This window comes from Hemibagrus wyckioides, linkage group LG01 (genome assembly GCF_019097595.1).
Source record: "Hemibagrus wyckioides isolate EC202008001 linkage group LG01, SWU_Hwy_1.0, whole genome shotgun sequence".
NCBI classification, from domain to species: Eukaryota; Metazoa; Chordata; class Actinopteri; order Siluriformes; family Bagridae; genus Hemibagrus; species Hemibagrus wyckioides.
The window spans coordinates 27,729,810-27,757,612 of NC_080710.1; the positions used below are offsets into that span (position 1 = coordinate 27,729,810).

Here is a 27,803-nt window from a genome sequence, read left to right on the forward strand (position 1 = left end):
TGATTTACGAGTCTTCGAAGACAGTGCCTTTCTAAATATTAGCATTCTCAAATATAGAATTGAGGTTTGATGATAGAACACAGTGGCCTTTAAATGGGCTAAAGGCAGTACTACATCATGACATTACCAAGATTCCTAATTACTCTAACATTTACTAGTCACGAACAGTCTACACAGATTTTTCTTTTCTTATTTTAACATTAGACAGTGATATGCTGGAGCTTTACCAAACACTGGATGTAGATTTAGATTAATAATGAACAAGCCAGAGGCTCCAGTGGCAAGGAAAAAAAATAAATATGAGAAGACATAAGGAAGAAACCTTTAGACTCTGTCACCAGTCCCCATTTGGATGACACTAGATAGTGAGATAGTGTAGAAGAGTAAACAGAAGTAGGCACCTTTAAAGGGTTTTAAATATGAGCAGAATCTGAATAGGAGTCCTGGGATGTATCTTTATGATTACAGCAGCAGTACACAAACCAAAAATGCTTCACGGTGGTGTGTCCCACCTAAACGCTATAACTCTAGCACTTTTTTTAATACAACTGAGTAATTGTGAGTTAAGAGCCTTGCTCAGGGGTCCAGCAGTGGCAGCATGGTGGACCTGAGATTTGAACTCACAACCTTTTGATCAACACCTTAACCACTAAGCTACCACATCCCCCATGTGGTTAAGCAAATGTAAATGCCAGGCTCAAAAATTTTTTGTGCGTGCTGTGTTTAATAAAACAGCACTGGAGTTTATAGAAACACTGGCCAACAACTGGCTGAATTTTAGTTGACGCCACAAACCTGAAGTGCTAGCTCAGGTGCTTTCTTAGGAAAAGGATAATGACTATAACAGAGTCATCCCACATGCAGGAATTCATACTCATTTGTGCCTGTATTAATGTACTTAAACAGCAAATTAGCTTTCTATAATTTATTACACTAGCCTAGTTACCATTTTTCAGCTTAGACATGCAGGTTTCTAGGCCACCAATTCTGGGCAAACACACAAGCACTTTACTTTCCTGGTGGTCTAGCTAGCACATTTATGAATTCACCCGAGGCTGCCGGAAATGATCTTACACTTGTTTCTGGGCATTTGGTGGAAATTTAATCCTGAAGCATGTGACTCAGTCCTTTGAAACCTTGAGATTTGGATTGTATTTCACCTCACTTGTAAGGCATTCTCGATTAAAGCATCTGTCGAATTAATAAACGCAAATATAAACCCAAATGTGTTTACATTCCACTGTGTGTCCAATGAGGCCTTGCTGCCACATGGAATGGGTACGACACAGGACGCTTAATAAATCAAATCCCCACTTCAGAAGTTCAGAAGATGCCTCGCTTCCCGCTTTTCCATTCCTAAGAATCTGTTCACATACCATTGATTTATTGTGAACACTTCTGGAAGAGGAACAGGGGAGTTGGGAGGACTTTTCAGGGTGAGAAGAAGCCAGAATTCTTTAGAGAGTTGTAGAAAGGAAAACAAAGAAAAATTAACTTAAAAAAAATAAAAATAAAATAAAATAATAAAAAGGAGGCCCGGTTGTCGAAGGTCTCCACCTGTACCTCATCATGAAGCAAGCATGCACAGTTGTGCAAGTCAGCACCAGCACCTAAAATCGTTAAAACAAACAGTGTCTTCAACTATCCAGTGAATGTGGAGTTGGGAGGTGAAACAAAGGCTAAAGGATGCACAACAGACTCGACAAGAAACCCAAAAACCATTAGCAAGAAAAAGGGTACATCAAGAGGTCCTGGAGGCAGAGACTGAACTGTGGGGTTAGCACATGCTCGACATGCGGTGACATTTATGGCACCATGAAGACATACAAAGTCTACTTCCATAGCATGGTTTCACCATTTCCTCTACTCTTTTTTCCCCCTTCATGGGATACTGGGAATGTCTGGGGGCCATTTGGATATATAAACGTCCTCACACAAGGAGGTGGGAATAAATAGTTCCATATCACAGAGCTCTGTGTTATATATCAGCCACTGCCTTCAACTCATCTCACACAATCAGGTGTTTCCTTTGGAGAAGAAAGGAACGCAAAGCTCTGGAAAGAAGGGTCATTAAGAGTCAATAGGGCTGGAATAGGCCAATTTTCAATCATCCATACACAGCTGCAGTGGCATTTGTGATCCTTTGACGCTTTAGGGACATGCTGTAATCTTACTCATTCATTTCAGCTCTACAAACATACCAGAGGCAAAATGGCTTTTAATATGCCCAGCTGAAATGATCTCAAATTCTGCATATCCAAAAGCTCCTGCCAAGTTTAGTTCTTGCCCATTCTGAAAGGGAAAAATAAATGTAACTGTGAGTATGCTTATGATTTTAACAAATTCCTCATGTAAAATACCAAACCAATCTGTGTTAGTGTCATTTGCAAGGTCCCACCATTTCATTTTGTCACACCAGTTGGCTAGAAATAATACAAAAGCTACATATTAATGTATTAAAATGGGGTGAAAAAACAATCAATGAATAATTATGAAATTTAAAAATGATTATAGTCTATAGCAGCTTCTTTCAAGTTCAAACCCCCGGCCCACCCCCCAATCGCTAACTGAAGCAAACCTAGCAAAAGTGATCATAATTGTTACGTTACAATCAAGGCTATTTGTCCTGAGCGTACAGTTGGTAAACACAATTTTTGAGCCCAGGATCAGTCCAAAGATGGACCTCTGGGACTACCTTCCACTGAGCTGTAATGCAATGGTTTCAGCAAGTTGTGGATGATATCTGCCCTCAGTTCTGCATGCTTAGAAAATTGATTGATTCAACAAGTTTGTGATGGCAGAGAATGGTTTGTTATGGTTAGCAGAAGAGATAAAATGCACTGATATATAAAACCACACTTATTTAGGACCTGAGTACTATAATTAGCCCATTTTGTGGAACAGGTTGGCCATGAGAACATCACAAACAAATACGAATAAAAGTCTGCAAGTCTCAAAGGATTTTTAGCCTTGAAGGCTGGCAAATGAGGATGACTCCTTGCTTGCTGGTATTCCTGAATGATGACCTGCCACGTAACGCTGGTACTGAAGGTAGAGGGAAAGGGGGGGGTGTGCCTATGTGTCTATTACTTTGCAAACATACACAAAACCGACATACACAATTGTGTTACCAATCAACAGTTTGGAAGGAACTCTAAGCAAATTCCTACAAGAAATGTGAATCTAAGCTCCGCCACAAGAATGAGTTTGGACCGGGGTGATCAGACCAAGTGTGAAATTGCCCGCTAAAGGCAGCATTTTGACAAGACAACAAGACAGCCAAAGCAACAATGTGGCCAAGATACCATGAAGTACTACATGAGTACAAGGACTACAAGGGTGGTAGAGTGGGTAGTAGTAGTTTCTTACAACCAGAAAGATATAGCAAATTACAAAAGTAGCACCAGGGTTGTGCATCTCTAGAACAGAATTTTTTAATTACGTTCTATCAAGTTGACTAACTGGAGAGTTTATTGGGATGTATAATGAATACTTCTCATCATCAAACATCAATCTTGAGTATTTCACACAACCCTAGTCTTACATATCTTTTTAACACCAGCTGATTTCATTTAGAGGCTTCTCAGGCTAATTGAATCTGACCAGTGGGTGGGTCGGATTGAACTGTTTACAAGATGTGATTTTCCATTCTGATCCTTTCATTCCCTCGTCCTTTATTTTATTCTCAAGAAAGTGTTGAGAGCTTCTTCCCTAGACACCTCATCCAAAAAGTCCCTGTCAAATCCAATTAAAAGTGATTTATCATCACAGAGCATGTTTAATTATATAACAATATTTCAAACAATGGGACACTGTCCCGAACATGTGCAAATTTAAATCTCATAAAAGAAACATTATGACAACATATTATGATTTGGTCATAGCATATCTACAAAGGCAGTGAACGCATGTAAAGCATGAAAAAAAAAAAGAAAGTGTTTCAAATAGTTTTGAAGAAAACACATTAATGGTGTCATTTACACAAGATCGTGCACTACTCAGATCTAATCCAAAGTTTAGCATTTGGTTAACAATACAAAAAAGACCATTTTTCACACACACACACGCACACACACACACACACACACACACACAACAGCTTAAACATGCAAGGAATTATCATCATTTCATCCCCCTTCCACCACCACCCTTTGCTTCCTTATATACACAAGTTTTCTCATTTAAATTGTTAAATAGTGGTAGATCTGGACAGCAAAGTGTGTATATAGGGCACATAATCACTATTGCCTGGAATTTAACACAAAACTGCATTTAATGGGCTTCCAATCAGGCAGCAAAGCTTTTGACCAATCATCCAGAGACTGTGACTTTGAATCCCAATGATGCTACAGCCATCTGTGGCCGGAAATCCGAGAGCACAAACCTGCCTTTTAATTGGGGCATAATCTCTTCAACCAATCATTGGGTATGAAAGCTCATGTATATGGAAGAGCACTGTGGATAGCAAATTCCTTTCATTGTATTACACAGCCCCACACAGCCAGGCTTGACATGTCATGAAGGAAGCATGTTCACCCTCCCTGGTTGGTAGCCATATTATGATAGAGGGGAGCTTGCTTGTGGGTGGGATTTGGCCAAGAGAAATTAGGAGAAACAGATGAAAATTAATTATTAATTGATTCAAGTTTAACAACCCTAAAAGAGGGCCAAGAAGTCAAAGGAGTCTTTGCCTGAATTAAAAGACAAACAGTCAAGTATTTTTACATTTCATTAAGGGACATGGAAAATAACCTCATGATTAGCTGCTTAAAGATTGTTAATTTGCACCAGGAATTTCTGCAATTCTTCAAAACCCACCTACCTTTATTTTTATAATGCATTCTCCAAAGCATCTACGTCAAGCCAAGACCCATGACAACAAAATCTAACCCCCAAAGAAATATATCCATTATAAACCCCCTGAAGCAGATTGACTATAGCTTATTTTGGCTGTAGAAAGAGAAATATGATAGGGATTACAACAGTCATCTGAACACTGGACAGGTATTTATGTGGGACTGATGAGGAAAACCTTCCAGTACACAAGAAACCATAAATTAGAGTGTAATCGATTTGTCCGTCTTTCCTCTTGCGAATCTCTCATCTGCAACCGGACCCATAATTCTCTACTACTGATACTGACACAGACTGAAAATCCAGAGCTCAGCAGCCGATTAAAGTCTCTTACAGCTTCCAGCAGCCCTTTTTCCAAGACCTTTTGATTCCCCCACTTGCTTTCTGATCAGGTCTTGATAATTGTAAGAGTATGGGAATGAAAAGGGGAGGCTGGAGTCATGAACTCTGGGATAACAAAGCTCCATAAGAGACTCAAACTGATTAAATAACAAAACACATGATCATTGTTTTCACTGGATATCAAGTTCACAAAAAAAAAATGGATCTGGGCCTGGATTAGTGGCCAACAAATTACTACTGTAGTAAGCTCTCACAGTATTTCCCCCATGAGGTAGGCAAGTTCACATTTAGTCATATTTAATTAAATATGACAGTATGTACATGGCTCATGAAGCAGTTTTATAGAAATCTGGGTGTAGATTTAGATCAATAATGAACAAGCCAGAGGCACCAGTGACAAGGGAGACAAAATGTATAATAAATAAATAAATAAATAAATAAAAGTGTGTGTCATCACCCTTCAAACAATAGCTAAGGGGTTGGAATCCCAGTTAGGGCTAGCCTCCAGTAGGAGTCCTGGAGGACCAGGACATGCTGATAAAAAAGTTGGCTTGTGGAATAAGACATGCACAAGGACTGAGAATAGTGAATGGATGGAATGCTACTATGACAGCAGGCCCAAGGACAGAGGATAAATACAATGTAAGTGGGAACTATGGATAAACAAAAGACCAATATCCACACTGACTGGGAATCAACAGCTGCCCATTGCTCTAAAATCAATAGAAGAAAGACAGAGTTTGAGAGACTCCAACAGAATGAAAACACTAAAGAGCTGCATGGAGATACTAAGTTGAACCTGATATAGGAAATCAGTGTTAGAGAAGCAGATGATATCCCCTAACTCACATATAAACTACAGTACCATCAGAAGAGATACAAACAGCTGTTAATACAGCTCTACTCACTATCCCCTATACCACCATCACAGAAACCAGTGAACTTGTATTTGCCACTGCAACAGTAATCTTGGATATACTTGGGTATAAGATTAATAATGCAACAAGCAAAAAGTGCCTTCCATGAAGAAAAAGGTTGGAAACCTCAAGAAACGTTAGTCAGTTAACATAAAAGCAGAAAGGTGTCATGAGACGCAGGCCCTGGAGGAATAAATTGTCTGTAGGTGAGGCTTTAGAAAGTGTCAAAGACTAACTGCTATGGCTGCTAGGCTGAAGAGATGCACCAACGTAGCAAAGGCCAAAGGAATAAATAGTCTGTTTCCCAAAAAATGTGTCTAGGTTGTACTCACAGCTGTCAGGTAAAACAGCACAAGGACATACCTACCCAGAGTGGAGACTTAGCAATACTTATGAAAATATGGGGGACAGAGGCATTGCATAACAAAAACGCTAAGTGGCTGGTAGACCTAAGAGAAGACCACGGACACCTCCCAGGACAAGAACCAGTCACAGGGCAAGATGATTCTGATTCTGAAGGATCCCCACAAGGGTACAGGACCTTCAAACTACCAGGCGATTACCTGCCTTGTCAAAACATGAAAGCTCCTCTCAAGCATCATACCAGCCTAACACTAGCTACTGGATGATAGATAAGTGCCCCACAAATAGACACTAATGTGCTTGGCACTATACAAGGCTAGCAATGCACTGATAAACTTCATCAAGAACTCAGCATGGCTGTGGCAAATACTGGAAGCAAGTTGTTGAGTACAACATATACCAATTTACTTGAGCCAGATCGTTGCAAAGAAAAGATACGAATATAGATTCAGTATCTCAATCAGCCATGTCCTGTACACTGAAGAAATTAATTTGTACACCAAGAGTGAACAAGACATCAATTCATCCACCTAATGAGTATCTACAGAAAGGATGTCAGGGTGTCATTTGGATTGGATAAGTGATTGGTAGCAGTGACAGAAGGTGCCCAGAAATTAAAAAAAAAAAAAAAAAAAAAAAAGGAGATACCAGAAGGCACAAATTTAGAGTTGCTACAAGTATGTTCGTATTCCGCAGACCAAAGGGAACAAGGAAATCAGCTGCCACCGAATACCTCCAGAGGGTAAGACAGGTGCTGAGAATCTAGCTCAAACAGTAGGAGTAAGATCTGAGCCACTTATATGTATGCCCTACTATTCATCAGATATCCAGCTGTAACAGTAAGCTGACCACAGGAGATGATGTAGGTCACTGATGTCACGACACAAAAACTCATCACAATGCATGGGGGATTCCACCTATAACCCAGCACCAGGAGACATTAAAAATAACAAGTTTCAAAAACACTATCCAGACAGAAACTAGTAGCATTAATGAATACATCAGGAAGATGGTCCCTCAGGATGAACTGCTAATAGCATGTCTCAGGAAGCAGAAGACAAAAGTTGATGAGGAGGAAGAGAAAATATCTCAGAAAACTGCCAACGGGATACACTGTGGACAGCTGTGGACCTAAGATCCTGGGGGACTTTAAGGTCCAGAGTGACAAGCAGCTGCTGGCTATTCAACAAACATATATACATGGAGCTGAAGATGAGAGTTGATGGGTATGGCAAACCCAGCCGACAGAAACATAAGAAAGAGGGTGTGTGAGAAGACTGACGACTACCAGGGGCTGAAGGAACTGGAATAGATGTGGGATGCGAATAGCCGCACACACAGACCAGCCATAACATTACCACTGACAGGTGAAGTAAATAACATTGTTGATTTCGTTACAATGGCACGTAAAGGTGGGATTTTAGCCAAGCAAATGTGCAGTTCTCAAAGATAGTGGGTACTCTGCAGGGCACTATAACCTACTAAAAGAGGCCAGTGCAGCTAGGAAATACTGTTGCCACAAAGGGGTTAACTTAGTCAGCAAAAATGTTTAGGAAGGTGGAATGTGTCAAAGAAAGAGCCACATAAATGCCAGGACATATGGTTTATCAACAGAGCCTTCTGCCCCAGGCCATCTTCTTCCACTGCTTCATGATCTAGTTCTGATTCACAAAGGCAAATTGTATGCACTTTCAGTGGTGAACAGGGGTCAGCATGGGCACTCTGATTAGTCTACAGTTACACAGCACACAGCACAGCACAGTGTGTTCTGACAGCATTATCATTGCCAGCATCAACTTTTTCAATTTGTGCCATAGTAGCTCAACTGTAGGAACAGACAACCTTTATATCCCATACAACTGTTGACCATGATGACATGGTCTGCCAAGTGGAACCGATAAAAACCTTCTAGGTAAACTGAAAATGCTAACTGTCAGCCAGGCCTGCTTGCCTGACATCAGGGCCTGACCTCACAAATGCTATATAGAAACTTTGTTGGAAGAGGATAATGATCACATACTCATTTGTTTTGCTTTGTACAAATGAACTTAACTAGGTCACCATGTGTTATGTTAGCTATTTGGCCAAACAAAACATGGGACTGGTAGCACACTGGAATATCAACTTTCATGATGGGCAAGCTAGCATACACTGAGAATGAAACATCCACTAAATGTATTGACACAATTGAAAGTCAGTAGTGCTTGTAATATATGTGAAATTACTGCTTGGATGTTAGGTCATACGGGTGCAATGGAAAGTCCATGGGGGCCTAGACAAATCTTGCTGGTTGCTAACTGTTGTAGGAAAAATCTGCTGTGAGACACCAAGGTCAGTAATTATCTGTTATTGTGAGCAGCTGGATGAAAGTTCCTCTACCATCAGCAGAGTCGAAGGCAAAGAATAAGGCAGCAAACTTGAAGCTTTAAAATCTTTGTCAGCCCTTCAAAGTGTTATTATTTGGCTAATTGTGCTCCATTTTCATTCAGACTATAGATAATAGGTGCCTCACGTGTCTGATTGCTGCATGCTGCATTTAAGCTAGTGTAAAAACAAGCAAGATTCATGCTAAATTGCTTGAAATACAAAGTTATTAATCCAGCTAAGTGATCAGGAAAAAGAATGATCTGAAAATTCTTTCCAAATGTTGCAAAGCACAGAAAGATGAAAAGTAATTTATTTGTCCGAATTAAAGGTGAAAATATTAGCTTTGGAAATGTTAAACAGCCGATACAAGATTCAAGAAAAGGAAATAGTTGATAAAATAACTTTAATAGAAAGGGAAATAAGCAAATAAGTCCAAGTAAATGAACAAAAGTCCCTTTCACACAAACACACACTAACATTTTTATTAACTACTGAAGCACATAGTTTCTTCTTTTAATTTATGAAAATTTATAATATTTTCACATCTTTTAGCTATTATAATCAAGTCCAGCTTTGGTGGGTGTCACCTTATGCAACAGTGCATTAATAATATTAATATTTATATGTATCTGTGTGGACCAGATCCGTGTGTTTAGCTTGCAGCAATGATAATTGATAACCAGCTCATTTGTAAACAACCGCTAGGAACAAAGACAAGACGATCGAAAGACGAGATGATTGGAAAAAGAAAAAAAAAGAAGAAGCTGAAAACATTCATTGTACATGTAGCCTCAAACAGAGCCTCAATGCTATGTTATGGGAGTTATGGGATATGAAACATCAACACAAACTTTTAGGAGGCATTCTTTCATGCTAGACAAAAAAAATTGCAAAAATAAGCAAGCATTACGAAAGTTATTGTTGGATGTGAATACTTTTCACAGAGTTTTTATGTTTACACATTCTAAGCCGGACCCGTTTGTCGGTCTGTAATAGGAAAAAGAGGACAAAACGCAGGGTTTCATCAGACGCTATGTGAAATTGATGAGATTGAACGGTTGAAGCTGGATAGCAAAATCAAGATGAATGAATTTTGATGAATCCAAACATGCTTTTTCCCCCCAAGCCTGTGTTTCTTTCTTTCTTTTGCACAATAAAGCAAGTGTTCTTCTTTCCAAGAAACGTCTGTATTAATATTCAAGATTTAACTTCCTGAGCTCCAGAGGAACCACAAAGCTGTGGTTTGGTGTAATTATTTTATTTATTTATTCGGATGGGGTGTTGGGGAGACACCTTAACACAAGACAAAAATGAGTAAATTGTACACCAAATATCTTTGCATTTGTAAAAGTTATTGCAGCTAATCTGCAAACTTCTTTCTTTATATATTAAAAACAAACCTGGTTATTAATGCAAGGAGATCACTGATTTTGTGATAAAATTTTATGAATGTTAAAAAACAGGCAACACAGTGGCCTCATAGCTCCGGGGTCCCTGGTTTAGTCCTGAGCTCAGGTTTCTATCTGTGTGGATTTCCACATGTTCTCCTGGTGTCCATGTGGTTTTCCTTTGGGTTCTCTGGTCGATCATGTTGAGGAGATTTTTTTTTTTTTTTTACCATTTTGTTTATATACATATAAATACATATACCCACACACACGCCCACCTTCATTCACCAGAAAGGTGATACAGGACAGAACAGCAGCAAATGGTGGAATAAGCCATAAGATGCTAGAAATGGATCAAACATACCAAAAATGTAACCCAAAGCAAACAGATAAGAGGATGATGATGTCTTGCATTGTGTAGTTACACATAAAGAGACTGGCCTATCCCTAGAATCAAATGGAAACAAAAGCCCAAAACATTGATGGCTGGAAGATTCCTTGACGGTGATTCCTGACATGAAATAAAAAAAAAATGCTTGGACTATTAAGGGAATGAGGATATTTTATAAGGTGGTTTGTTCTTCACACAAGTGAGTGAAGCAGCTTCTTGTGGTCTTGGGTGAAAAAGTATGAGGTTGGAATTATTATTAATTGTTTATATCTGCTATCCTCGAGGGAAAAGAAGAAGAGGGAAAAAGAAGGCCTTATTTTACAAGCTGAATACAAACGTATTTGTAATTTGCTTCAATTTACAGTATATTTGTAAAAAAAAAAAAATGCTATAAGGAAATGCTCATATCCTACAAGAGCCACTAAGACTCTCCCCTGTTTCACATTGTATAATTGCTAATAAAAGCTACTGCAGTTTTATACACTGACTGTGAATTTGTTGCAATTATACACAATTATGATTCAAATTTGGACTAAATTCTTTCATATTTGTAAGTAATTCAATTATTTGAATTTATGGATTCAGTTGTTTTCAGACTAGCTATTCAATTAGTAGAGAAAAAAAAGAAAAGTTTGTGTGCATTAAAGATAGCTGATGGTCTCCGGTGGCTAAGTTGTATTACTTTAGAAGAACTGAACTGAGGGCATGAAGCCTTTATCGTCAACACATATACATTAAAGCACAGTGGAAGTCTTTTCTTCGCATATCCCAGCTGAGGAAGTTGAGGCCAGAGTGCAGGGGCAGCTGTTACAGCACTCCTGGAGCAGAGAGGGTTAAGGGCCTTGCTCAAATTGCCCAGCAGTGGAGCTTGGTGGTGCTGAGGCTTGAACCTCGATCCACTGAGCAACAACCCAGAGCCTTAAGAACTTCAGCCACCACTGCCATGAGCTTTCACCATCTAGTATTCATTTCACTATCTAGTATTCATTTTGGCATTTTTGTTGTTTGTTCTGTGAGCATCACTAAATGTAAATCATCTCACATGTCTCAATATGTACATAAGAAAGAAGATCAGGTTTCAGGTTTGGAACTCTTTTCTTAGATCAAAACCAAATACAACTCTCAACATTTTACACACTACTGAGGACAAGTGCGTTGCTCTACAGAAAAGTTACTCATATAGCACACAGCCTGTGGAAGCACCAAGTGACATAAAATGCAAACAAACCAAAAGTCCTGATCTGACAGAAGCCAAATCTTGAATAATACTTAAGTTCATGGTCAACACTTTATCACCGCTGGCCTTAGAGAGATGACATGCGTGAGTTATTAAGGAAGCACCTTGAGTTATAGGCTGTCTCGTACAGAGGAACTGATCTGACTTATAGTGGGATTTCAAAGTGTCACTTACTCAGCATGATATTTCAGAACATGTTTCCTGAATAATGGCAACATTTTGTCAAAGTTATTGTTGGAGTTTCCATTTCATGATGGCGCGTATCAAAATGTAATGATTCATAATGATAACCCAGTAGATCAGTGAATCAAGTCCACTGCTTTTTAGGAAACGTCAACCGAGCCTCTATTTCTGTCCTGGACTCATCTTTATCTCGACCTTGCGACAGTCTTAACCTCCTCCCTCTTTCAGTTTTTTCTCCATCTGGTTTTCTTTCTGCCACTGGTGTTGTCCCTCCTCTGAACCATCGTCTCAGCTTGATCTTCACGTTTGCTGGATAATTTCCTTCGGGGCAGGTTTGAATAAGGCTCTAACAGACCTTCACCAGATGCAGTCATTATTGGCAGCTGACAGAATTTTCCTGGGCGTTTCTTGGGATACATCCGCCTGCACTGACACAGACTGCGTTATGCGGCGTTTGTCTACAAAAATCCTGCTTTATCTCATAACAAATGATTCGGTAATGAGATCTTTAGTGAAAACAGCAATGCTGCAGTATTATGTGAAATGATCAATGAAGAGTTATCAGAATATTGCTGTGTCTTGGCTTCTGGTAGTTTCTGTCCCTGATCTGCTTGATCTCAGCCATTTTCTTTCCTCCAGCTCGGGTGTTCAAGAGACCAGCATGGCTCACCTGTGCTGCCCTCAGCTACTTATACTGTTGAAATCCCAAATGGGATTGGTCAGAAGGTGTTGTCATTTTCTGTAATAGCAGCTCTGACTGTAGAACCAGTTTAATTCAAATCACAGGTTTAGATCGATGCACTCATGCTAATACATTATCAAGATATAAGGAGACCCCAGTACCAGAGCTTTGCAGCAGTCTCAGGAAGAGCCTTGTTAACATGACCTCCATTCTCCCCCTGCCATCTTTTTAAACACTGGAGACAATAAGAGGTAAGAGGATGACTTTATTGCTTTCATTTGTAGCTATTAAGGAAAAATTTCATAGCATTCTGAGTCTCTTAAGGTTTCTTCATCATAACATCTCCGGGAGTTTTTTTTCTCACCACCGTCGCCTCAGGCTTGATCATTAGGGACAAATGATAGAGATAAATAACTTCAAACTTTTTCTATAATTCTGTAAAGCTGCTTTGAGACAATGTCCATTGTCATTATACAAATAAATTGAATTGAGATGAAAAGAAATGAAGTGATAACTAGTCTAAACTTATCATTTACCATTAATTCTATCCTTAGTTATTGTGTGTCTACAGTATTTAGACATTTGTCCTCTTATTATTTGGCTTTTTGCATGTTATAGTCACTATGAGGACTCTTAATTTGAAGCACAGTTTAGATAGACAGACAGACTTTGAAGGCAATAGTGAACAGTACAGGGAGCTGCTTTGTTGCAGCAATTCTAAGGAGTAAGATAATAAATGCTTTGCTTTAGTACCTGGATGATAAAAAGTCATTCATGTTTTTGTAATGTTGAACACATAGGCACATTAATTAGGCTTATTTTTGTGGTAAAATAAATAATGTAATTGTTTTCTTTTTGTCCATAAAGAACTGACCATTTTGTATTATTTGTTGCATATTTGGCTTTCACAGGGAACTATGAATGAATCATTTTTGTGTAATAAAGGAAAATAATCACAGTTATCCTTTCGAGTCAGATTCATTTTCATCATAATTTCGTCTCAAAGAGTCTTTCCTTGACCCTAGGGTCTGGCTTGCTCTATAGGAATAAAGATTTACATCGAAAATATACATCCTCTAGAATTTATATATTCCAGTAAAGTGGATGGTGACAATGTCCACTGAAATGCTACACATATAAAACTGAACGGAATCATTAGTGAGGAGCAAAATTGCTACAAACCTGTCATTGATTACTTTCCTCTAACAGCACACCCCTGTTTCATTTTATTCCTTACTTCATAAATAAAGAGTCCTGTGGAATTTTTACAGCTTACTGATTTTGGATAAACATCCTCCAGAAACCAGCTTTAATCATGTTACACCATGGTCCTCAATAGTAACCCTACTAACTGACTCATCTTACCGTTCCATCACATATGACGGTAACGACTATCCACTCGAACGCTTTAGACAAAAACAAGTCAAGCCGATTTTTTTTTTCTTTCATGGGTTAATTTCATTGATGCTTTCATTCCTTTTCATCTTCCTAATCTTAGGTTTAATTCATGCATCCTTCGCCTTCGGCTGTAAAAGGCTGGGTGAAAAAGCACAGAAAGCTTTGTATCCTGTCACATAATTGCATGTCTTTTGCTATTTTGTTTATTACACGTTTCTGCCATATGCTGTTGTTCCTTTACTCTTTATAAACTGGAACGCAGGACTGCAAGTCTGCCGTGTGTCATGAGCTGCCTTTACAGCTACAGAATTAGCATCATGTTTGTGCGCTCGTCCTTGTGCAGGGGTAGTGTGTGGATCTAAGTGAAGGAAACCACATGCAAAAGCAAAAAATAAAAGGCTACACAAAAAGTCCCAGAGGAAGAGTGTTTCTCATCAAGTCTATCAGGAACAAAGATAAAATAAAACAAAAACTCCTGCACCCCTCCTCAACCCCCATCATTCCTGGCTCGTTTTTTTCTTTCAATATTTTATCTCTCTGCCTCGGGCATACACCTCAATATGCCAATGAGGCTTCGTAGAAATCAGTAAATTCACTTTCCGTAGCATGTGTTCAGAATTAAACTACCAGGCGTGAGTTAATGTGCACAGGTTCACATTCCAGCGGTACCCAATTACACCCACTGGGGGCCAGTATGTCTAATGGTGTTTCATTGTTTTGATTCTATTAGCAACTAACGTGGATGAAAGGAAGGGAAGTGACTCCCTCTTACTCCCTCTAATCCTGCTTCACTGACTGCTGGAATAATAATAAGTGGCAGGAAACACTATCTTCTACCGAAGCGCAGGTCTGGTGCCAATTTAAGATAATAGATATTAGAGTACAACTCCGAAGTGATGCTAGACGCCAACATTTTGTAGGAAGTGTTTGGGGGGGTGGGGGCACAAAAACACTTTTGCAAAGCTTGAAATCGTTGCATTTTTTGAAAGGATTGTATAGCTGTGTGAATAGATTGTGAGTGACACTCGCTAACAGGGATGAGGCTGACCTGTGGGTCGGAGAACACCTGCTGGATGGTGTTAATGGGGCCACAGGGGACTCCGGTGCCCTCGAAACATCTCAGCCACTTAGCTGTAGACTCCTCAGAGAACCTGAGAGTGTTAGAGAGAGAGAGAGAGAGAGAGAGAGAGAGAGAGTAATGAGTGCATGCTACAGGTTTAACTTCTGACTTCTTTGCTCCCAGGATCTGCCTGATCCATCCAAATGCTTCACTTTGCATGGACTTTTCCTAACTCTCTGCTGCTGGCCCAGGCTGACACCAAATCAGACTGAAGATGGCTGTGGATGTTCTTCCTTGGACAGCCTCGAGACTATAATTGCCAAGAACTGTTTATACTCGTGTCAGTCATTGAACTTCAACCAGATCCGACAAACCTGAAGTTAAAACACTGATGATCCTCAGTTTTCTATTAAAACAATTAGCACTACTGACTACAGTATACACTTATAGAAGGGATCTATAAATCACTCTCTGGTGTCATCCAGATGAGGATGAGGTTCCCTTTTGAGTCTGGTTCCTAGAATAGAACTGAATTGAGGTTTACAACTTTTGTAGATGAAGCCATTAAGAAACATTTTCATTGGTATCCCCAGAATATCATCTTCATCCTACTAATTATTATTACTGACTAATTGTAGTCTTTTTCCTACTGACCGCTTGCTACACAGAGGGACCCAGAACCCACCAACCCTCAACTGTATATACAGTACTGCATTTTCCAGAAGATGAAAATGAATAAAACCCTAAGCAGTGCCACTAAAAAAGATCTGTTGAGGAAAATGTGTTCTTTAAAAGCAAAAAGTCTGCAATGACCAGGGGAGTCTAAGTTAAGGCAATATTTAGACAGGGAAAGTCGGGTTCCACACATGCTTGCTGGCTCATTCAGTTAAAAAATTACCATCATATAGAATCTTTTTGAGTAAATGTGTCCAAGACTGACTTTTTCCAATAAATCAGTAGCTCTTATCTTAATCTTTTCTTGGCCAGTGACCTGATTTTACGGCTTCCAAAACCTTGCAAGAATTCCTAGTGGAAATTAGTTCCACTTTAAAAATCACATTGCATTACTGTAAATTCAGACTCACTCACTTTCATATTTAAAGATTAAGGGAAAAAAAACGCATCACATCACATTTAATAGTTATACTTCGAAGAATGAACACACACACAGGTTCTTTACAGGTTAAGCAATGTGTTTTATGAATCCGTGCGTGTCAGGGTCCACGACTGCAAGCTCTCTGTGTTCACCAGGTCTAATGAGACTGGGCTTGTTTGTCGCACTGCAGCTTATCAAAGTCAGGAGATGTAGTTGAAGGCACGCAGCTCATCTCTGCTGTTACAACCAACCTACACTGTTAGTTTGATTTGATGCACACAAGGACACAAGGACGCTGAACCCTGCGGCCCATAAATAAGTGCTAGCAAATGGTAGCGTCTGCTGGATTAGTCGGGTTCGTGAAGCCGGATGTTCACCAAAAACATCACAGTCCGTGTGCATTGCTGTGTGGTGTATTCATTTCTAAAAGCAAAAGCAAAGCAAATATCTCTAAATATTATAAACAAACACAATATAGAATATGATTATAAAATGTATTCATTTAATAATCATCAATCAATACCCATGTGCAGGTTAGATTATAGACACATGACAATATATTGCATCGAAATATATTCTGTAGGGTTTCTGACTAGACACCAGGAACATAGACTTTACTTTTATTTTGATTTGATTTTATTTGTAGTGTGCTGCTGGTATACTGATTTATAAGGAACTGAATAAAAAGATGATTGTAACAATAATGATCTGTTTGATTTATACTTAAATAAATCAATTATACATGAATGTACATTCAAGTACTTTAGAAAGAGTAACTGGTAAAAAAAAAAAAAAATCTGTGACTCAACACGCCTCTCTTGAGGTCAGAACCCCAGAATTGAGAACTGGTGGTCCTGGATAATTGTTGAGGATATTATATTGTTGTGATCAATTATATGACAATATAATTTCACCGATTTATTTTTTGGTAGCTCATTTTTATTTGAATTCTCTATTCCATGGTGCAGTGTCAGGGTAACATCCACTTCTTGAATTTGTATCACCAACACAAATAAATAAATAATAAAACTCCCGACACCTTTCTCCACCCTGCCTGCACTCGCTTCTTTACCTCTTAATAATAATAATAATAATAATAATATAATTCCATTATTACATGATGCTGCCACCCCAAGTGTTCTATATCTAAAAACAAATAAATAAAAATTAAAAAAATTTAAAAATAAATAAAAGAATAAAAATAAATAAATAATAATAATCTTCTTCTTCGGGCTTTTCCCTTCAGGGGTCTCCACAGCGAATCATCTCTCTCCACCTATCCCTATCTTCTGCATCCTCAACACTTACACCCACTAGCTTCATATCCTCATTTATTACATCCATATACCTCCTCTTTGGCCTTCCTCTTTGCCTCCTGCCTGGCAGCTCCATGTCCAACATTCTCCTACCAATATACTCACTCTCCCTCCTCTGGACATGTCCAAACCATCTTAATCTGACCTCCCTAACTTTGTCCCCCAAACGTCCAAAATGAGCTGTCCCCTCTGATGTACTCATTCCTAATTCTGTCCAACCTCATCACTCCCAACCTCAACATCTTCAGCTCTGCTACCTCCATCTCTGACTCCTGTCTCTTCCTCAGTGACACTGCCTCTAAACCATACAGCATGGCCGGTCTCACCACTGTCTTGTCCACCCTAATAATAATAAATAATCAAGAACAAATATTTTTGATCTATTATTTCACAAGGCACGCAGTAGAAGGTTAAATAGTTACAGTACAGGTTTTGATTTATATGCCTTTATAATTTCATAAATTTAAAGATTCAGCATTGTCCATTGAAATTAATGTATTAATTTGTATAATTTTAAATTTGAAAAATTTTATTATAATTTTAATGAATTAATTATTAACTTTTCAGTTTCAAGTAATTTAGTGACACTTTTTTAAAACTACTGTTTAGCTGGCAGTGAATCTATTTGTCCACAGTTATACGTTACACATCACAGAAATGGCTTCATGATACATTTGTTATCTCACCCAGCCCTAATCCAGACCACTGAGTTTATTCACAGATGTTTGCTTCAAGTACACCAAATGATGAAAACAATGAAATTTCCTTCTTTGCTGTCAAATGTGATATGATGCAACATAAAAGCAAGACACAATTGAACTGAGGTGCAGCTGTGTTCCCAGAGTTCCACTGCACAATTAAATATAAAAATAAACTAAAGTGATAAATATACGATGGACTAAAGAGTCTAAATAACTGAAATGGCTGAGAGATTTTTTTTTTTCCCCAGTGATGATCAGAAGCCAAAATCTTGACTTTCCATCATTTGAGTTTCTGGAATGACTTGTGAATTGCCGTTCAATCGTCTGACCAATCTAACCGGAACATACCAAACCCGAATCCTAAAATCACTTCTCAGAATTTGAGTAACCCACACGGATCCCTCCTTTAGTTGCGTGTCAAACTTTATTTGTCCCTGTTCAAATTAGCATCTTGTACACACTGAAATAGTTGTGGATCTGTTCTGAGTGTGCGGTCTGCTCCTTCTGTAGGTGGCCGTGCTGAGGTTTATTCAACACAATGAGCTGACGCTTACAGTCGTGACACGCCTGCGTCTGGAACACCAGCCTACTTCCTCAGCTCGAACACTCCGAGCGCCGAGAGGAAACACAGATACAGCTTTAATGAGGGCCGTGACCTCTCGGAGAGGAAAGAGAGAGCTGTAACATCTGGACTGAGGAATGCCTGTGGTGCGCTTGTCATTTTTGTGTTCCTTGGCTAGCAGGTTGAATTGATGCGTGAGAAGGTCTGCTTACCTCTCAGCCAGGAGCTGCAGCAGCTCTTTGCGGTGCTGGACTCGTAGCGTGTTGGTCTTGTACTTGGGATTTTCTGCTAGCTCGTTCAGGTTCAGGACCTGGATGTGGGCAGAAAGAGAGACAGAAAGAGCCAAGGCAGGGATAATGGTCTGATGAAGTGGATACTTGTATTTACAGCTTAAATTGAGTGGATATGCTTTGACTAGGAGATGAAGCAAATCATGCTTACTATCAAGAAATTAGAAAGATGAGAGGATCCTCCTTACTTTGCACACTTTGACAAACTGATGATCATTCCCAGCAGCCACAATAATGTATCCATCTTTTGTCTTGAAGCCCTGGACCAATAAATGAAGAAAAACATGAAAAAATGAAGCACATCACCACTTTTTCATTTCTCCTCTATATAAGGCAAGTCCACATTCTTGAGAAACTTTGTCCTAACAAGGTTCTAGTATGCAACCTTTTCAAATAGACTAGAGAAGGTTCTAGATTTGGAGCTTTTTCTTCCCCTGAGAGTCCACTGCCTCTGAGTGTCCAAGACATTACGATGCCATACAGAAGCAGACAATAGGCAGATCCTCTTTCAAATCTTGACTCGCATCAAGATGTTTCTTTTTTAATCTTTGACTTTGTCTCATATAAGTAATAAATAACCTCATGTGTCTGGATCTAGTTTTTGTGGCAGGATAAATTGTTCCCGAATTAGTTCAGATCTTGGGGTTTAAATATTTTGTGGTCAAATGACAGATCTGAAAACGTGCACTTGCTTCGAAAAAATACCACGCTGGTGATAACCGGGAGGAAAATTAGCTGTTTTTTTTTAAAGTTTAACACAGGATAGTGAGTATCAAACAGAGCCGAAACATAGATGGCTAATTGTCTGATTTTCCACTGCACGTTCATTAAACCTGCTCCTTTAACTGCCTCCCGGAAAGGTCCCGGTGTCGTTTGGGAATGTGGCTGAACGTGGGTACACAACTTTGGTGTTTAGTGGAGATGCGCTCAAGCTTGTGATCCATTTCCAGGCTGGGATGAGCAGTCACAGAGGCAGCGTAAACAACAAATGAAAATCAAGGTGAACAAAACAAGAAGAACGCCCACGAGGGGTCTACTGAAGCGCCGATGCCAGAGCGAGCCGCGTGGGAACTAGCCGGAGGGCGAGGTCTAACTATCATGGAACACCATCAAACACAATTACTCCTTCTGTCATCAGATCGGCTCGAGCGATTTTCCTATTTGGGGACAGATTCTGTTAAACAGAACACACACACAAAAAAAAACAACCTCGCCAAGCACGTCCACTTCAGGCTCGACACACCAACCATCGTTCTTCAGTTCTCTGTTCATACATCGAGGTGTTATCGATAATTCTTGGATGTCGTGGCACCTGAAAAGTCCAGCTTGTTAATTCAGTTACTTATCTTTATCATATTTTATGCATATTACAAAGCGGTAACTGAAGATACATGAACATGAAGCTGGTGAGGAAGCAACTGTTTATAGCCGTAATGCAAGTAACAACAGGAAGTAACTCATTTCATGTACATTCCACATCATTAAATGCAACTACAAATGGATAAAAACAATTATGATTTTTTGCACGGGGTCCCAAAACAGTAAAACTACAATTGTACACTCACTTTTGTTGTATTTTGTATTTTTGACACACATCATATCCCTCACACTCTACACATTTGCTCAGCTGCTGTTTTGTGTTTTTCTGGATTTTGTCCACTGTATTTAAGTCGACTTTTTTTTTTTTTGCTCGTTATATTACCATTGACTTTTTGTATGCTCTTAATAATAAAGATTTTTTCTTTAAATGTTAGTGCTGCTGTTTTCTAATCTGTTAATGTAAAAGGATCGACTTGGGGATGTTGATAGGCTGGTGTGACGCTGCACAAAAGTGGAGTGTGATCTAGCAAGTCCAGAGAGTTTTATAATAATAATAATAATAATAATAATAATAATAAGCCTGTCATATGTCAAATAGCACTAAATTGTTCTCAATTCCAGCTTTCTTGCCATACACTGTATCACTGTGCTCTGTGTGTGTGTGTCCTTGCAGCCTGTAAAAAACATGAATAAGGAACACAGTGCACACTCCCAAGCAATCCGCAGCAAAAGCTGTTGCATGAAAGGCATAAAATAAATCCATTACATCAATTTACAAGTAAAAGCCTCCAAATCCACAACAAACAAAAGTGGTGAACCAAACACCTTTTTTGGAGCCGTTTTGAGGCTTTGTGATGGAGGTGCTCTGCACTGGCCATTAGCGGAGACGGAGGTTTGTGTGCACAAATGTAAAGGAGCGTGAAATTTACTCTATTACATTACAAGCAGGCTCTGTGCTGTTATTCTCTCCGAAACAGATAGATGCAGTGGGTACATCTGCACCCTCTACTGCTGATAATAAGTTTCAGCTCCCTTCCACATAAGAAATAAATGGGTCTTTATGACTAATTAATTTAAAATGAGCCAATGAAATATAAATCAATGCATTCTGGGATGGACTGATAAATGTGCAGGATAAAAGTGCATATACGTCTAAAGATACAAACATCATGTACTCTATTACATATCAAACTAGCCATGACACTGCTTCTCATATATCGTCACGTTACATGGCATAAATATCCTGCTTGCCCCATGTGCAGGTCGAAATATCACTGTTTAAACATCATCATTGTTACTATACACCGATCAGCCATAACATTATGACCACTGACAGGTGATGTGAATTATCTCCTCATGGCACCTGTTAGTGGGTGGGATATATTAGGCAGCAAGTGAACATTTTGTCCTCAAAGTTGATGTGTTAGAAGCAGCGTAAGGATTTGAACCAGCGACAGGGTCATGGGCGGCCAAGGATCATTGATGCACATAAGGAGCGAAGGCTGGCCCGTGTGTTCCGATCCAACAGACAAGCTACTGTTCTGTGCTGGTTCTGATAGAAAGGTGTCAGAATACACAGTGCATCGCTGTTTGTTGCATATGGGGCTGCATAGCCGCAGACCAGTCAAGATGCCCATGCTGATCCCTAAAAGCACCAACAATGGGCAATGGAAGAAGGTGGCCTGGTTTGATGAATCACATTTTCTTTTAAATCATGTGGATGGCCGGGTGCGTGTGCATCGTTTCCCTGGGGAACACATGGCACCAGAATGCAAGCCGGCAGAGGCAGTGTCATGCTTTTGCCAATGTTCTGCTGGGAAACCTCGGGTCCTGCCATCCATGTGGATGTTACTTTGACACCTACCTAAGCAGTGTTGCAGATCATGTACACTCGTTCATGGAAACAGTATTCCCTGATGGCTGTGGCCTCATTCAGCAGGATAATGCGCCATGCCACAAAGCAAAAAGGTGTTGACTTGGCCTCCAAATTCTCCAGATCTCAATCCAATCAAGCATTTGTGGGATGTGCTGGATAAACAAGTCCTATCCATGGAGACCCCACCTTGCAGCCTACGGGACTTAAAGGATCTGCTGCCAACATCTTGTTGCCAGATACCACAGCACACCTTCAGGGATCTAGTGGAGCCCATGAGCCATGAGAGGGCAGGGCTGTTTTGGCAGCAAAAGGGGGACCAACACAATATTAGGCGGGTGGTCATAATGTTATGGCTGATGGGTGTATATTCAACTCACTGTTTTAAAGCAAATTTCAACAATCAAAACCCGAAACTCCAAGTTCTCTTTTAAAAGGAGACCACAGGTATGTTTGCTGGACAGTTTATAGTAAGGGCATGGTGGATTGGTTTATTTGAAAAATGTTGCATCACTTGGCAAAAAACACTCAGGGCCCCAAGATTCACAAAACTTCCCATCTAAAGTACAGATTTTTCAACTTTTTTTAATCAAATCCACTTCTGTGCCATGATGGCGCAAGAGAATACAAACTCAATTCCAGGTCATAAACATAACTCAGATCCATGGAGAGGTTTGTCCTGCTGAGGAAACTTTCTCTGTCTACAGACGTTTTAAAATCTAGAGATTCCATTCTTAAGGTCTGTTCTTTGTATGGCACTGTTGTCTCATTCTAGGTTTGATTCTGAGCTTGGATTACTGTCCGTGTTTGACTGTGCCATTACCATAAAAGTAGAAAAAATACAAAAACAATAACCTGATAAAAACCCAAATGAACACCAGGCAAAACATTTCAGTACAACTACTGTGCCTGGTTATGTAAATGAAATGATGGAATTTAATATCATTTCTGCTTTGATTACTGCATACTATTACAGAAAATGTCCATTTCCAAACTGATATACTGATGGGCTTGTGGTGTAATAATGCTGCTGATGCATTTAATATTTACACGGCCAGTCTGCAAGCATTACCTAAGTTTGGTCCAAGTAATGGAGGTGGTGGAGCCCCAGCATCTCGCTTGATCTGTATTGTATCCCAGCAACACTGAATATGAAACAGGAATTCTCCCTGGATGGAATGCTAGTGCGTTATTTTATTTACCAAAATAAAAATTTACTGTGTAAAATGCATACACTGTATTGTCCTATTTGGTTAGCAATGAATGTATTTAAAAGTAATTCCACAAATGTGTAATATCTGCAGCTTACTCATTTTAAGGATTTCAGCATCGATAGCGATGAGCCGACTGAATTGTTCCAAGATCACACTCAAAGGCATGAAAACAACTACTACTAAATAATGAAGGCATGAAAACAGCTGCTTTTATTTAACTTAAACGCCATGTGAAAGGTCAGTGTCACTTTATTGCTCTCTCTCCTGTTGTTGCTTTTTAAGCTTTGCTGAACTGACAAAAAGTCCAAGCATAACCAAACCATGCCTGCTGCTCACAGGGGCTTGCTTCTGGGAGATCACACAAAAGTCGAAGACATTTGAACTTTCCGTGACTCTGTGTATGAAGTCCTGAACTCCGCTTTGCCTCTGTGCCACAAATCCCATTGAAGCTAATGTGCATGAAATGCGGCGGTAAAGTAAATTATGTGAAAGATGCTTTACTATGAAAAAGGCTTTGCGGTTCGACTTAGCCCCGCCCCTTAACCACATCTGAAATGTCTTCCATAAGATCACAATGACAGAAATCTGTCATAAAGGAGAACTTTAAACCGTGGGATTTATAGATATTCAAGCACTTGAATCCTGGACCTAGTTTAACTATTCTACTACAATAAATATCAAAACCGGTTTCTAGACTAGCTTTACAATCGTCCGCTTTATTGCCGGGAAAGAAATTTCCGCCTAAACTTTGACGCACTCTTGAGTTCTTTTCCCATTCTGACAAGATCGAGCAATTATCACACGCTAACTGAATTCTTGTCTCAGTGTAATCTAAATGGTCAAAGGTCACATGGAGTTTGGTTCACGCTGGCTGGTTGCTCCAGCCTTTGGCTGACCCTGACTGATGAACAGAGCTCAATAATGGGCTCATGCAAGACAAAAGGTTTGAGGCTTGTGTGGCCCTTTCATTCACAGCTCATCCAACAAACGTCTAGCCAGAAGATGATCCAGAACATGGAAGTGGAGGGGAACAGGCTGGAATACTGCCGGATATAGAAAATGTGCACAGTCATCTGGACAAAGAATGAGCAATTAGAGAATTTTTTACATGCTCCGCATGGCTAAATTTGAGGAAATTTAATGAATAAATTAACGTCACACCTATTCGAATGCTGTTCTTGGAATTGATTTTCTACTAGATCACCCATGGACAGTGGCATGTCCTTCTGCTTTACACTGATGACATGCTTTTCTGCTCACCACAGCTGTAAAGAGTGGAGATTAAAGTCATCAACTTGAACTAGTCTACCCTTACTCCTCTGACCTCTCATCAATTCTGCTTCCACATGCAGATTCACTGCTCACTGGATTTGATTTTTCACGCCATTCTGCATGAACTATCTACAGACTTCTACAGTGTGAAAGTCTCAGGAGATCAACTTCTGCACCAAACTGCTGAGGCTTATTTTTCCAGAAAGCCTGGGTAAGATTACAAAGTCAATTAAATTCATTTCCATATCATCATGGTTAAATAAATAATATATTTATTTATTTATTTATTTATTTATTTATTTGATCAATCCCAGATTTTTATTTAGTGTTTTTACTTTAAAATTTTGGATCGACAGATTTCAGCCTCACTTACAGGTTTTCCAACACCACCACACTTTCCTGAATATAAATATTGAATTATTATTATTAATCTAACAAATTAATTTATTTGGCTATTTCTTTTTTTTTTATTGTAAAAGTCCATAATCCAGCTCTTATTCCACAAACAATCAGTGCAATATAACAAAGGATATGCTCTACAATGCTGTACAATCCAATATGTTAAAAAAAAAAAATATATATATATATATATATATATATATATATATATATATATATATATATACACATAAAAAAGAAAAAGTAATCCCCACAGACTATAATGACAGTTTCACTGTTGTTCCCACCATTAAAACACTGTGTTATTCATGTGCACTCTTTATGAGTAAAACAGCACTGACTATGTGCATGGAAAAACGAGAGAACATTTTTCACACCTAATCATAGTGATGTATCTAGCATGTCTCCACTTCACCTCTCTGTCCCTCTCTTCAGCTTATGGATGCAAAAAACAAAAAAAAGCATTCCCACACTGCAGAGTCCTCCAGGTCCGAGACTGCCACGGTGCATTACGCCTGAGCATCATCAAGCGCTGGCCTCGTCCTGATGCGTATACGTGCGGTTCAGTCAGTTCAAAGGTCTGGAGTGGAGCTGAGAGAGTGGATCAGACAGAGCTCAGGGTTTTCTCTCTGTAGTTTTATTCTCTTTTTTCAAAAAGCTCAGAGGAGTCAGGAGAGGAAATAAGGGGAGATTTTCTGCTGTTTCTACAATGGAATGTTTTCTGCTTTTACATAACTAGAGACTCAGCGTGAGATTAACAGGCATGAAGCCTGGAAATGTACCCAAGCCAGCAGCCAAAGCATCCACGAGCATGAGAGTCATTTTATTTGGGTAAAGATTACTATTAAAATTTAATTAAATTAAAAAAATAATAATCTCTCATCATCCTCCACCAACACTATTATTAAATGATTTATTTTATTTGTGCATTTTTTTTTAATTATTTATACTTATTACTATTGCTAAAATCATCTGAATTGGTGATTTTATTTTTTAATTAATTAATTTATTTTAGAGTTTATCAAAAACTGAAATTTCTCTTCAGATGAGCATTCAGACATTCCAAATAGCTCAAGGTGCATCTGAGGCGTGTTCACCTGATTAGGCATGATTTAGAAAGACCGTGTATAAGCCCCCACACTTCCCAGTACGTGTCAGACCAAAAACCAAGGCAGGAAGTCCAAGGAACCAGACGTAAATCTCCATGACAGAGCTGGGTAAGAGTATACTTACCACTTCCAGAGCTTTGAAGGTTTCCAGAACAGCAGCAGACTTCATCATTGTGAAATGGAAGAGGTTTGGAATCACCAGGACTTTTGCTAGAGCCAGTCATTTGGATGGTAATAATAACACCACTAATGTTAGAGAAGTCAGGAAGGTAACCAAGAACCCAGCAGCCACTCTAGCAAAGCTTAAGAAATCCTCAGAAGGACAATGATTTCAGAAATCAGGCATTTACAGTAGAAACGTTAGATGCAAGCTACTCCTGAGTTCATCTTTCTGCATGAAAATATCCAGAGACATACGATACAACCAGGACAATGCTTTATGAAGGGTCTCTGAATGCTCTTTAGAGGCCAAGCGAATGCCCAGAGAGATCTGAAGATAGATCAGTGGTGCTCTCCATGTAATCTGAGCTTGAGGGGATCTACCAGAAGGAATGATGATAAAAGAAAAGCCCAAATACACATGTGCAAAGCTTGTATAGTCTTCTGAGGAGATTTAAAGCTGCAATTGCTGTCAAAGTGACTATACACTTCTCTATAAGAGACTTCAGATTTTGGAACAATTTCTAAAACTTGGTTTCTGCCAGTTAAGTCAATTTAGTCCATTTAAATGAACTCTATAGCACAGCAAGGTGTGCAAAAAAATGGAGGGATTTGAATACTTTCCAAATCCACTGTACATGAATAAAAAAATAAATGTACATACAAATATAAAAATACACATTTTGCAGTATACTGACCTTAAAAACTCTAACCAGATGGTGGCAGCTAATATTTTAGACATTAAACTGACAAAACTAAAAAAAAATAAATAAAACATGGTTTGTGTTAAATCTATTTTACCACAAGCAATTTTTTCTTCTGTTTATCCATGTGCTGCATGTTGAGAGCAGGCCCAGAATGCAGACAAGACACAAAACTTAGACACTACAAGTTCCAGAGTGGTAAAATGTGCCCCTTAAAGCCACTGCCACGCTCCAGAATAGGATTCCCACAAGCCTCCCCAGACAGCATGTTTAACCAGCATGTTTCCGCTGGAGTAGGGAAACCCAGGCTAGGCCTTGAGAACAAAAGCGCAATCCCAGGCATCACCCTTTCACCCAGACTGTAGGGAAAGGACAGTTGGTGAGGATATAAAATGGGCTGTCAGCACGACAACAGCTTTTATGAGTGATGGCTAGGAGTTGACAACAAATAGAAACACTGCAGAGAGGGGGGGGGGGGTCAAGTCATGATCACTTGGGCGGTAAGAAAGTGCAAAATATTTTCAGCTAAAATTGGGTGCAGAACATTCCCTTAAACTAAAAAGTAGTAATTGATTAGATTGCTAATTGCTCCTGTGACCTTAATTG

The 27,803-nt window shown here is 39.3% G+C and overlaps 1 protein-coding gene across 3 annotated transcripts in view; it reads right to left on the reverse strand.

Annotated features, from left to right (window-relative positions):
• Positions 1–27,803, reverse strand: part of sugct (succinyl-CoA:glutarate-CoA transferase) — a 106,141-nt gene that overhangs the window by 42,230 nt on the left and 36,108 nt on the right. For all 3 annotated transcript variants that reach the window (XM_058394745.1, XM_058394764.1, XM_058394754.1), the window contains exons 10-12: positions 19,336–19,407; positions 19,070–19,167; positions 15,171–15,273 (exon numbers count right to left, since the gene is read on the reverse strand). In XM_058394745.1, the coding sequence (XP_058250728.1) occupies positions 15,171–15,273; positions 19,070–19,167; positions 19,336–19,407 (273 nt within the window). The remainder of the gene's footprint in view (positions 1–15,170; positions 15,274–19,069; positions 19,168–19,335; positions 19,408–27,803) is intronic.